The sequence below is a fragment of the Nannobrachium achirus genome (genome assembly GCF_963921795.1).
Source record: "Nannobrachium achirus genome assembly, chromosome: 17".
NCBI lineage: Eukaryota > Metazoa > Chordata > Actinopteri > Myctophiformes > Myctophidae > Nannobrachium > Nannobrachium achirus.
This window is the reverse complement of record NC_137824.1, coordinates 37,431,136-37,444,047: the sequence shown is the minus strand read 5'-3', so window position 1 is coordinate 37,444,047 and position 12,912 is coordinate 37,431,136. Positions and strand designations below refer to the sequence as shown.

The 12,912-nt window shown below is 41.7% G+C and overlaps 1 protein-coding gene across 1 annotated transcript in view; it reads left to right on the top strand.

The window, feature by feature from the left end:
- The window catches only part of LOC308301539 (teneurin-3), a gene marked incomplete at its 3' end in the record, with an annotated part of 266,579 nt that overhangs the window by 117,989 nt on the left and 135,678 nt on the right, over positions 1–12,912 (top strand). The window contains exon 5 of the mRNA XM_080745556.1: positions 10,427–10,555. Within this exon, the coding sequence (XP_080601682.1) occupies positions 10,427–10,555 (129 nt within the window). The remainder of the gene's footprint in view (positions 1–10,426; positions 10,556–12,912) is intronic.

Here is a 12,912-nt window from a genome sequence, read left to right as displayed (position 1 = left end):
TGTCGGCGAACAGCCGCACACGCGTTGCCGCTTGACTCCGCAGTTATGGTTGCCGCTCTGAAGAATCGGTCTTTAGCCTGAAGGTTGCCAGGTCAATCCCTAGCCACAGTTGAAGATGTTAGTAATTAAATTAGTGAATGACAATAGTGAATGGCTGATCCATATGAACTAACATTCTATTTCCTCTGTACCAACTCCAAGAAGCCATATCTAGAAGAGGTACAGTAGCAGTGCCAAAGCCTGACTTGGAGCATGAAATTTACATTATGATTCAGATTGGCACTAGAATTCAATGCACTGCAATCATCTGAACGGCACACCACTCTTAACTGGCATGTATCCCAGGATTACTGGATATGTTAGCCCTGATAGGATAGCAAATAAAATAACTTGATGTGTCTCCTAGCAACATAAGTCCATTTGGATGAAACCATCCAACTAAACTACTCTCTCAACCAGGAGCGGCCTGTGATCATGAATCATTTTGCTACAGTACCAGCCAGGTCAAGCTACACTTTCTATCTCACTCCTCCTGCTGCACCTTGCATCACATTAGCCCCTTCGAATGATTGCACGTTTTGCCTGTTCCTGTCCATTTCGTTCTTCGATGAGCAACATTCAAGTGCACTAAAAGCTCTGAAAATGTACTCTCTCTGTTCAATAAGGTCTCTGTAACAAAAATATTACTCCTGAAAAGTGTTAGCCATGTCTGTATAACAGACCAAAACCAGGAGCTGACAGTCTGTAGAAACATTGATTGTGTCATCATCAGCCTGCACTGTTTACAAATCAACGTTTACAAATCCTGTACAATACATAAGTGCATTAGACTAGCATGCAATCAGTTAGCTTGTTTTGGATGTAACTTTGAAAATGTCAGCCTTCTTCTAGTCTAGACTGACTCTAGATAATCACCACCTACTAATCACAGTGATATCTGGTGACTAGATGCGAGGTGGTTGCTAGAATGGTGGCGAACAGCTGCTAATAAACCTTCCAACACTGCTCTGGTCACGTCACTGCCCCAATATGAGAGAACGCCCCAAAGTTTCAGCTTCTTGACCATTATGTCAGATGATGATGATGATGATGATGATGATGATTCTTAGGGTCACCAGTGCAGAACATGCTGTTAAAAATCGCACCCGTGCGAAGTGAGCGGTGCAAACTAATTCCTGCAAGGGCGCCTGCGCGAATCAGTGTTGATAGGCATGCATGGCAATATTCTTTGTGTTGTGTATGATGTCAGTCTGGAGGTCTGCTCAGACTATATAAGGTTTTCGTGTGTACTGACGTTTACACCAGCTCAAAATGAACACCAACCAGGATTCGAAACAGCAACCATAGACTACAGGGTTTAATGTAGCGTGGTCGCTGTCTTGAATCTTGGGTGGTCGTAGATTTGCGCCAGAAAGTTCCAGGATATGTGGTTGGTCAGACTTTTTATGTCGGTTACACCATCAGGAGTATATTATGCGCAACATACCAGCCAGGTTTGTTAGTATCCTTGACCAGACCAAATAACAATTTATCGTGCACATTCATGTGCACATTTATGTGTCACCAGAAACTCCATTTGGAGTAGCCGAGATGCAGGAGAAACTCTTAGATGTCGCTGTCTGAAAACAGATAGAGCCAAATAGAGCTTCTTGTGGGTTATAAAGCAAGAGGGAGACAGAGGGAGAACAGACAGGAGGTCAGACAAACAGCCTGGCCATTAACAGCTTGGTGGCAGTCAAAGAGTGAATAGAAGAGAAAAATAATATGCAGTCCAGACCAGAAGCTCAAACAAAACAGACAGAGGGCAGAACGGAGAGGGGATCAGACAGACAGAAAGATGGAAGGACCTTTCCTGAACTTTAAACCGGCACAAATCTTTCCTAAACTTTAAACTGGCAGATTGAACAACACACAGGATTCAAAACAGTAATCATAGCCTGCAAGGGTAATGTAGCGTGGTTGCTGTTTCGAATCCTGTGTGGTGTTCAATCTGTTAGTTTAAGGTTTAGGAGAGGTCCAGGATATGAAACAACCTGGCCATTACGCCTGGACCTTTCATGAACTTTAAACCGGTCTCAAGTGCAAGTGTAATGGCCAAGACAGATCTAAATTAACATGAACAACACAGCATTTGATTGGTCTGTTCTGTTTGGCTAACACATGTCGTCATGAGTAGAACGGTTTCTGATTGGTCGATTCTAATGTTTAGTTACTCAACTAGCCAATCGATGAAGAATGAAAGAATCGTCCCGTGCTAATATGTTTTAACTAGATAAACCGAAAGTGAAATATAGGAGCGGTTTGCACCGCTCAAAAATAGAGACATGGAAACAAACAAAAAACAAAAGAGAAACAGAAGGGACAGCAACCATCACACAATTGTACAGTATAAAACAAAGATCACTCTACAGTACATACAGTGCAGTGTATCAGTTAGACAGGCCTCATTAAAATACGTTACAGCAGTGGTGTTAAAAGACTTCCTAAAACACTCCTTGCTAGTATCAAACAACTGCTAAAGGTTATCCTCAGGCTACAAAGAGATACTGTATTAGTTTGTTGTAATTTGATGCACAGTAAAACCCTGAATGTTCATTTAAAGGGATATTACACTTTCAAAGTCATTTTATCGTCTAATCAGGCTTTTATGAACACCCTGAACAGTTTTTAATTTGCTTGATTCAATATTTAGATATTTGATGTAAATGTTACCAGGCCCGACACGCCCAGGCCCTCTCCACATACACACCCATTGTAACTTCAAACTCCATTTTAACCGTGATAAATTCATTAAAAACAACCATTATTTTTTCTGGTGACTCAAACTACCCTCCTAATACGTGAGCAGGCCGTGTTTTTTCGATAACTTTTTTCATTTATTTTTAATAATCCATTTTTGTATTAAATATTTTTCATTTTCCCAAATAATTATTAAAAATTAATGAAAAAAGTTATCGAAAAAACACGGCCTGCTCACGTATTAGGAGGGTAGTATGAGTCAACAGAAAAAACAACGGGTGTTTTTAATGAATCTATCATGGTTAAAATGGAGTTTGAAGTTACAATGGGTGTGTATGTGGAGAGGGCCTGGGCGTGTCGGGCCTGGTAACATTTACATCAAATATCTAAATATTGAATCAAGCAAATTAAAAACTGTTCAGGGTGTTCATAAAAGCCTGATTAGACGATAAAATGACTTTGAAAGTGTAATATCCCTTTAACTCTGAGTGTGTACAAATGGAACCAAATGTACGTATGGTAGTTTTAGTTTATATGATAGTGAGTTTATATTGTATGATTCGGATGTTTTCTATTTATGGTGATTGCTACCTGTTACCTAGAGATTATGTGAATGTTTCCTCCAAATGCAGTAATCCCTTCACTTGAGTGTTAAATGTTTGGTCGATGGTTTCTTGGACTGAAATGTATTTGCTATATTAGCTATACCCACCCCTAGCTCTCCTTTGAGTGATATTTTGCCTTGGGGCTTAATTGTTATATTCATGTGTAGTGTTTGTATTGTATTTGCTTGCATTGTATTTGATTATTGATTTATGTATTGTATTCTCTGTATTTTATAGAAATAAAACCACACTACTTCTCAACATCAGACCATGGGACTCCTCTTCTACATTCTAACAGATGTAGCTATGGCGATTTTAACCCACCTTTAAACACAGCCACCACCTGAGCCTCCCCCAGCACCTGGGCCCCCTCGTCTGCCACCACCTGAGCCCCCCCCCCCCCCCCCAGCACTCAGTTGGTTTTCATGGGGCGGCGAGACCACTTCCATCCCTAGCATGACCCTTTTTAGGTTTAAATACTGGCGTATTTGGGGCGGCTGTACAAAAGGGTCATGCTAGATAGACACTTTTTATTTTTTCTTCCTATCGCCAAAATAAAAGTCTGGGTTTCCGAGGCTAGATAGACACAAACCTCCCCCTCCTATCATGACATGCTCCACCCCTCACCTGCTCCAATTCACCACACCTGTCCCCACTCACCTCATTAGAGGCCAGGTACATATGTACTGCCTGAGAGAACTCAGTAGCAGTTTGGCAGCAGCGCAGAAGCACCTGAGAGCCCTGTCTGGGACTTTCAGCCCACCAAACCTGAGCATGAGTGTGCGTCAATGAAGTGAGTTTATATTGTATGATTCGGATGTTTTCTATTTATGGTGATTGCTACCTGTTACCTAGAGATTATGTGAATGTTTCCTCCAAATGCAGTAATCCCTTCACTTGAGTGTTAAATGTTTGGTCGATGGTTTCTTGGACTGAAATGTATTTGCTATATTAGCTATACCCACCCCTAGCTCTCCTTTGAGTGATATTTTGCCTTGGGGCTTAATGTTATATTCATGTGTAGTGTTTGTATTGTATTTGCTTGCATTGTATTTTATTATTGATTTATGTATTGTATTCTCTGTATTTTATAGAAATAAAACCACACTACTTCTCAACATCAGACCATGGGACTCCTCTTCTACATTCTAACAGATGTAGCTATGGCGATTTTAACCCACCTTTAAACCAGCCCCTGAAACCTTAAATCTATTAAACAATGAGTGTTAATTATATCTATATTCGTTTGTTCAGGAACTCTCCAATCTCCAACCAGGAGAGAGAGCTTATACAAGATAAATGATTGAAATTGGAAGTGATGAAACAAAGAAATTGGCAGACAGAATTAGAACGGGAACGCTATAAAGTTGAAGCTGAATAAATGGGGTTCTCTCTGCTGACTGGATGAAATTTGCACCTCACCTGAAAACAGTCAAATAGCTTCATTACAAATAGTTTTGCTCTCACTTCACTTTGCGGCCCAAGTAATGTTTACATTGAACTTACAGAGACCTTGAGAATACATATTCAACTGAGAGACTCAAACAACTAAGTATGCATATTTAATCCCTGTCTCAATGGGCATTTTCCCCGTACACCATATCCTCTTATTATATGGGAATTTATGCATACCTTGCATATGAGCTGGTGCATATATGTATATCCTGTTTACAGTAACCCAGATAAGCTCTTATCACTGCTATGAAATACCATGATAGGATATCTTGGATATTCCAGTAATACCTGGAATTACATATACTGAAGCAAGGGCTTCAAGGCCTGCTACTATCGATTATTTTCTTTTCGATTATTCTGTCAATTAGTTTTTCGATTCATTGAATAATAATGAGAACCACATCTTATTATCTAATGTAATCCTGGGTGCTACACTCCCTCTGCCAACCTGGGGAGACAACGGACTGACCTCATGCTTCCTTCTATGCATGAAGAGTCCAAGTTGTTTCTTTTCACCTGACAGGACAGGGGGGAGTTTCCCCGGTTGGACGTAGCGCGTGGAATACGTTATTCCAACCAGTTCCTTTCCCCTCCATCAGGTGCCCCGGCTGGCCAAGGGGAGGCAGTATAGAGATCAGGATTACTGCATGTTTTTTGTGAGGTTATCTACCCTAGGAGATATGGAGAGAACATGCAAACTCCACAAGGAAAGGCCCTTTTACCAACCCCACCTAGGGTATGGGCACTCAGCGGAGGAGAGAACACTCCCCCAGTGCCCACAGCGTCCCCGCCGGGAATCGAACCCAGGACCTTCTAGCTGTGAGGTGACAACACTATCGACTGCGCCACCGTGCCAGACATTTATTTATTTATTTATTTTAAATGTTTTGAGTTTTCGGTTGTAACATTATTAATACATTATTTTATGAAATTATCGATTATCAATTAATGTATTAAATTGATTATTTTGACCTTTTTTTGCAGTACTACTGTAATGAATGAACCTAACCAGCAAACTAAGTTATCGACAGCTTTCCTGCAGCTGTCGCCTTTATCCTGACCACCGTATCGTAATAGAAACCGTCCGCTTGCCACTGGGACCATCATCTTTCTGTTCCTAGAAAGGCCAGGAGAGCAAAGATAGTCCCATTCAGTTGGTTATTATAGTTGCACATAAATAGCATTTCCAAAATAAGAGGATAGTGGGATATGAGCCAGTGATGCTGGATGTTGTGCATAGAGCAGCTGCATACTGCTCAGCCTGATGGCATCGCTGATTATAGTCCCGGTTCTCTGGTTTCTAGCTCACAGAGAAACGTTCTCACCTTCCATAAATATTAATCCAGCCGCGCTGGTCGGGCAGCATAACTTATGTAAATTCTTAAATTGAGGGCTGTTCACCTTGAGGCAGTGTGATGGTGGGGTGACTGGAGAGGGAACGAGTATAAAGAGGGTTTCCTGCTGCGTCTCGCTTCAAAGATTTCCCCCTGATACACCTGAGGTTGGCCCAGCCTCGTACATCACTTCCTCTGTGGCAGGAAGTTGGTGATGCCTCCGACAGTGTGTTATGCTGCCGTCAGTTTGATGTGTGATGCGTGTCTGGCACGGTTTGCGCGCCGTAAAGAACTGACGGAAAGACATTAGACACAGTTGAAACTCCTGTTGAGATTTGGTCTTCAACAGTCAAAGAAGAGAAGAGACAAGATGGGGGCCACGGTTTCCCTTTCATCCAAACTTTATCAGTCGGAGCCCCATGTCATCTTCTCAATCAATTATTTAACTTCCTCCTTCCTTTTAAGTGTGATGTGTTTTTAATTTGGTACCGTCAGTCATTTTGTAACAGACGGTTTGGTTGATATTTAATTTCCGCTAAGAGATTCATGCATTCGGTCCTGTGTGTGTGCGCGCGCGCGTCCGTGCGTGTGCATGTCTCTGCAGCTAATCTCGCATACGACTGGGCCGATCAGTGTCAAATTGAAATAAGCTACTGTATGCGAATGGGGTGTACATCCTGTGATGCTTGGTATTACAGTACAGACATAACTCAAGGAAAATAAGCTACTGTATGGGAATGGGATATACATCCTGCGATGCTTGGTATTACAGTACAGACATAACTCAAGGAAGGAATCAACAATCAGACTTTGTGGATTGCAGACTTCTTTAGTCTTTTTTTTCTTTTTCATTTCTGAGCGAAAGATGGTTATGGGTAATCAATGAGACAGACAATGGTAGCAATGTACAACAGGTAATCACATGCTGTGCTGCTTTCATGGTCGTACTGTATAAATGTCACTGCATACATTTCTATTATTATTAAGACATGACTCCTGGCAGAGATTTGCACTCTGCTGAGTGAGTGCACCTTTCTAGATCACGTCATTCACAGCACTGACTGAGACACAGTTTTGTCCTCCGGCTCTGCTGGCGGCGATCTCCTAATCTCCAGCAGCAAGAAAAGCACAGGCGCTTTTCTTGAAGCAAAGCAGTGGAGAAGTTAAAACAGTTTGAGAAAGTGCGCAGTGGAACTTGCCAGGGGACAAGCACGAGGGAGCAGGTCAGGTTCTAAACCACACAAGGCTCACAGGCTTATGCTTGAAAATAGATGATCTACAAGCCTACATTATTTATATAAACCTTTTTTCCCCCTTATGATGACATGCTCAAACAAGCGACACCAGGTTGAAAGTTGTTAACCAGACCACTGACTGAAACACAAAACAGCATCATCATCATCATCATCATCATCATCATCATCATCATCACCACATCTTTTTGGGTCAGTTGTAGTTGATGTTGTCTTTGCACCCAAATGCACACAGACACATCGTGCACCCCTTCCTCCTCGTGATGTTCTGCAGTCACTACCCTGCGTCTGTCCAGTACGAAAGATAGAGGGGGGGGAAACAGCTCCTCGTGCAGATCAAATGGTCGGAACTCAAGATGCCTCATCAGCAGATTCCCAGCCTGGTGACTTTGAGGGAGATCTGCCCTCTCGCTGAGCGCACTCTGATTGCATCCAATACAGCAACAAGACAAGCAGGTTTGGGCAGAAGTTTACTTATATTTTGCAGTTTAGGCATTTAGAAGACGCTGTTATATACAGGGCGACTTAGAAAGTGCAACATCAGTGTCACGTAAGCAGAATGCAAAGAAAACAATTACCGGTAAGTGCTATAACGTAGCTAGGATACCAAGTAAACGTCAAACCTACATGTAGCATCTGTCATGCTAACTAAAAATAAACCAGCAGCTAAGAATCATGATCATTTGCAATCAGATGAGACAGAACGACGTGTTCACTTGCATGCTTACACTAAGTCTGGCTCATCCAACACGGCGAGGACATCCCATCAGTCTTATTATGCAATGTTATCTCCTGACTTATAGGGATATTAATGATACTGTGGCTAATATGGCTATAATGAAAATAAAAGATTATTTCAAATGAAAATACAAACATTTATTTAAAAATCATTGGAATGGTGTTTTTTTTATGGCAATGAAAAAAGTGTATTTGGAGGTAAGTTTTCAGACTGCGGCAGAAAATAAATGTGGAATGAGTCAGCAGTCCTCACTGAATAGGGGAGGTCAGTTAGTTTTGGGAGCCAGGACTCCAAGAGGGAGAAGAGTCTAGGATGCTTGGATTGTTTGCCAGGGTGTTAGCTGGGAAGGGCTGTAGGTGTACTGTAGGAGCTGTCGGATCCAGGGGTAATCAATATGTCCGTACACAAACAAATGTTTCGGTGGCAGACTTGTCCTTGTCCGTGTCAAATATTAGATTTTCTGTTTTACACACCACTATAATGTTCTTTTTTTTTTTTTATCATAATACGCAATTACTCCAGGTTTTCTTCATTTTATTACGACACTATGGCACATTAGGACTAGTCCAACTAGTAATAGTGGTTCTCAAATGTTTTATTTGCAAGGATCGCCTTAACTCAGAGTCTGAGAGCATAGGCGTCAATTAGGTATGGCAAGGGTATGGCAGCTGCCATACCTTGACTACAGGGGAAAAAAATAAAATGTACTTCTTAAAATAAATTCATCATGCCTGTTGCTAAGGAAGGCGTGTGTGCAAGACACCAGTCATGTTGCCATACCTTAGCTTTTGCTGAACTGACGCCACTGTCTGAGAGTGTACATTTGAGTTACAGACCTGTTATGGTCATTCAGGGCATAGCTCTTTTTGTTTCTAATAATATTATTGTCCACTCTTTTTGTATGTCCGTGGAAAGTTTTTAATTTTGAAAAAAATGTTCACTACAAGCCATCATGGCGATGCCCCCTGGTCGGATCAGGTAATGAAAGTAAGGGGGTGTCATGAGACATGACCTTGATTGCCTTGTACTGTAGGTCATCACTAGTTAATTGGATCCCGGCAGCTACCAGAAGCCAGTGAAGGTGACATGGGGGAGAACGTGGAGGGAGGATCAGTTGAAGTGTTTAGAGTGGTACTGACAGCAGACCAGCAAGGAGGCATTTGCGATATTCAAGCCTGGAGATGACAGAGGCTTGCGTAAGGAGCTGGACGGACTCCTTGGTGAGGAAGCTACGGTCTGACCCTTCAATATTGTCCGGTGTAAACCCTACAGGATTGAAGTGCAATGTGTGCCTTGAAGGACAGCTGACTGTCCAGGACCACTCCCAGATTCATAAGTTGGAACAGTAGCCACCGGGGCGTTGTTGATGGAAATGGAAAGATCCCGCAAGGGGGCAAGACTTTCCAGGAAAGAAGAGAAGCTCAGTTTTGTCTGCGTTGAGCTTGAGGTGGTGGTGGTGGGAAGACATCCACTGTGAGATGTCAGCCAGGCATGCAGAGATGTGCTCTTATGTAAGAAGATGAACCAGGAGCACTGAGACACCCTGCGGGTTCCTCACCCTCGCCTGTCCCACTCCCACTGAGAGAGTCTGTCTTGCTCTTTTTTAACAGTCTTTTTCATTTCAGCATACATGTCGTAAAACATGCGCCGCGCCGCGTGTCCTTCTGTCGTACCTGTGGAGCTTTCGTTTTATGCCGCTTTTTTTTCTTTCTCTGTAGAGAAAAGATTTGTGTCAAAATAGAAATGGCACCTGCTGCTGCCGTACTTTGATGCAAAGGCTGTTTTTTGTGTGCCGACACTAAGACTTTAATGCAAAGCCTCCATCTGCCTAAGGAAACACACAGGACCAGGGGAACGTTATCCACAGGATGTTTCTCGGATTGTGTGTCACTGTAGTACAGCAATATTGACAAGAGGAAAGTTACAAGAGATTTGGAAGTTTGAGGACATTCTTCCCTTATTTTGTTGCTGTCGGGTGGAAACCGTTCATTATTATTTTAAAAAAACTAGTTAAAGTTGTGAAAATAGCGGATCTACAATGCCTCGCACGGCTTGTAGATCTGCAATTTTCTCTACTTTTGTGCAACACTTTTGTACGATGAAGTGGGGCTTTAATTTGCGTAAGAACATACCATTTTGAAACTTGGAGATACAAGGTTTCTGCCAAAGAGTGACGATTTCTGTCTTTACCTACATTGTTTTATGCTTTAACGACTTGATATGCTGTATATCTTTTTTTATTTTCTTTATTTTAAGCACACACGTTCTTAGTTCTGATCTATTGTTGTTATTTCTTCACAGCGATGCACCTTTTTGGCCTCAACTGGCAGCTCCAGGAGCTAGAACACCAGCCGGCATTTGAAAATGGAGCCGGGGTGAAGTCTGGTCCCACTCAGCCCAGCATAGTGACAGCCCTGTCAGCCGACAATGGTAAGGGGGAATTACACCTCAACCATGTTCAAATCAACCTTTACAATGCTCTGTTTACTTAAATAAGCTTTCACGTTCATAATTTGAAGTGTTAATATTGTCTCCAATAAATTGTTTGTTTTATGAAATTTGGGAGAATTATTTTTATTTTACTTTCTCATTGGAGTCATGTTTTTCTTTTTCTTCTTCTTTTTTTTTTACAAAATAAAAGTCATACCTACTCTAGCCTCGGTACCTAGGCTTTTATTTTCATTTACGTTCGTCCCAAAAAGAAAAGTCTGGTCTAAACTGTTGAATTGCCGGCAACCTTCCATTTTATTTCAGTCAACCTTCCATTTCCCCAACCAACCACAGTGCAGGGGGCGTCGCTCCAAATGTTGTGACGTCAGGGCTCTGAGCTGTGTGCTATGGGGAGCGGGGCGGACACACAGGTCGGTGAACCAATAGGGAGCCGACGTTGGATTCCAGCGGTATATTGTATCCGCCCCTCTAGTCCTTAGAAAGGGACCGGTTCTTCCAGGCTATATCCACTCAAAAGATAAAAGAGCATTTAAAATGTCAAATGAAATAGGATAAAAAAAATAAAAAATAGAAAAATGACAGTCTTGTCAAACAGTATGATGTTTGATTTTTGGACCACTTTGTGTGCCTGAAGCCTTCTTCCAGGGTGAGATGGCTCGGCTGAGCTCCGCTCCATGTTTTTTGAGACACCAGTGCTTCTTGAATGTTAATCAACTGATTCCAGACACCCTTGTACAGATTAATGACGACTGGACCCGTCAGTATTCAGTACCAGACTCAAGACTGACTACCTCATATCACCTAACGACAAAAAGCCATCAAATTAATCTCTGAGTAGACGCACATTTTAAAATGCACGGGCATGAAAACATTAATTGAGTTGAGAAAGGGTCGACTAAGGCTTAATTGTTTAAAACAGGCTGGATTCAAGTCCTCATTAGTAGTGCTAATTAAGATAGCATATGTCAGATTTTGGACTGTTAAAGGCAATCGATATCCGGCTATTATTCTCCCCATGAGGTAAACTTGGCTCCCTGGCAGCACTAAAGTGACAGGCTTTGGCCTCATTTCTCACACTCGCCTCCTTTTACGGGTGCAGAAAGATAGATTATCACAGATTGGCATTGATAATATAAGTTGCTGGCAGGACATCTTTGTTTATCATCAGCCACATCATTTAAGAGCATTCACTTCACAAAACAAAATAGGTCTCGTCTAAGAAGTCCAGTAAATAACCAATAACACACATTGTTCCTCACTCATTTCTGAACTAGAAATATGCTGCAGCTTTGCTGCTTCATAGCTTTTTTTTTTAAATAATATGATCATTCCTTTTATTTGCACGGTAAAATTATTAGTCTTTATTTAATTCAGAGTGTACAAACGAAATGACCAAATGGACCCTTACGGATCCATTTAGTTTCTCTTTGTACCCTTTCAGAGTTCAATTAACACTGATGATTGTACTGTGTGAACCACTTAACACATCATGTCACCATGCTTGTCCGCCATTAACGCCAAAACTCGTGAATGGGTCTTTTCATTGTTTTATATTAACCCATTTAGGCCTAGAATTATTTAATGCTTTAACTAATAAAAAATAGCAGATCATTTTTTTATACAAGCTCACAGCGCGGCACCGATTGCTTGTAGAAGTGCTATCTTTGAAAAATCATAATTTTTGAATATATCTTTTTAAAAGCAAACATTTGTAACTAAAATATTTGATTCTGGGGGGTCCCTGGAACAACTTATTTTGAGATGGGGGTCCACGGCCAAATACGTGTAATTGTGTCCACCCAGACCAATGATAGCAAATCCAGAAAAATGTATATGACTTGGTTTCTACGTTCAAAACAAAACAAGCCTTTTTCAATGGACCATAACTAAAGCATGGATCGTCGCGGTTACAATTTTTCTTCTCCGGGTGAAAGAAGAGAAGACCGTTGGATGTTACAAACAAGGAGGCCATGTCGTGGGTCGACTTCCGTGGGTCTTCAAAATAAGGCAAAATCTATGAAAACCCTGGCAGAGACCAGAGACGGATGAATTAATTCATTAATACCTGCCGATGAATGTGTGAACTCATTTCTAGCCGATCCCGAGTATACTCGTGAAAAATACTCAAGTATTTAGAGTGCCGATCGAGTACCGAGTATACTCGCGTAAAATACTGTATATAGAGTAACGCTGGTTCTCCTACCCAATAGCCCGGCGGAAGGTCCTGGCACGATCGGCCTCGCCGATTCATCATCATCACGGATCCACGTGCACAAAATAGTGATCCCATAACATGGAGGCCGACGGGGAATCTCATCTTTAATGTCCATTTTCTC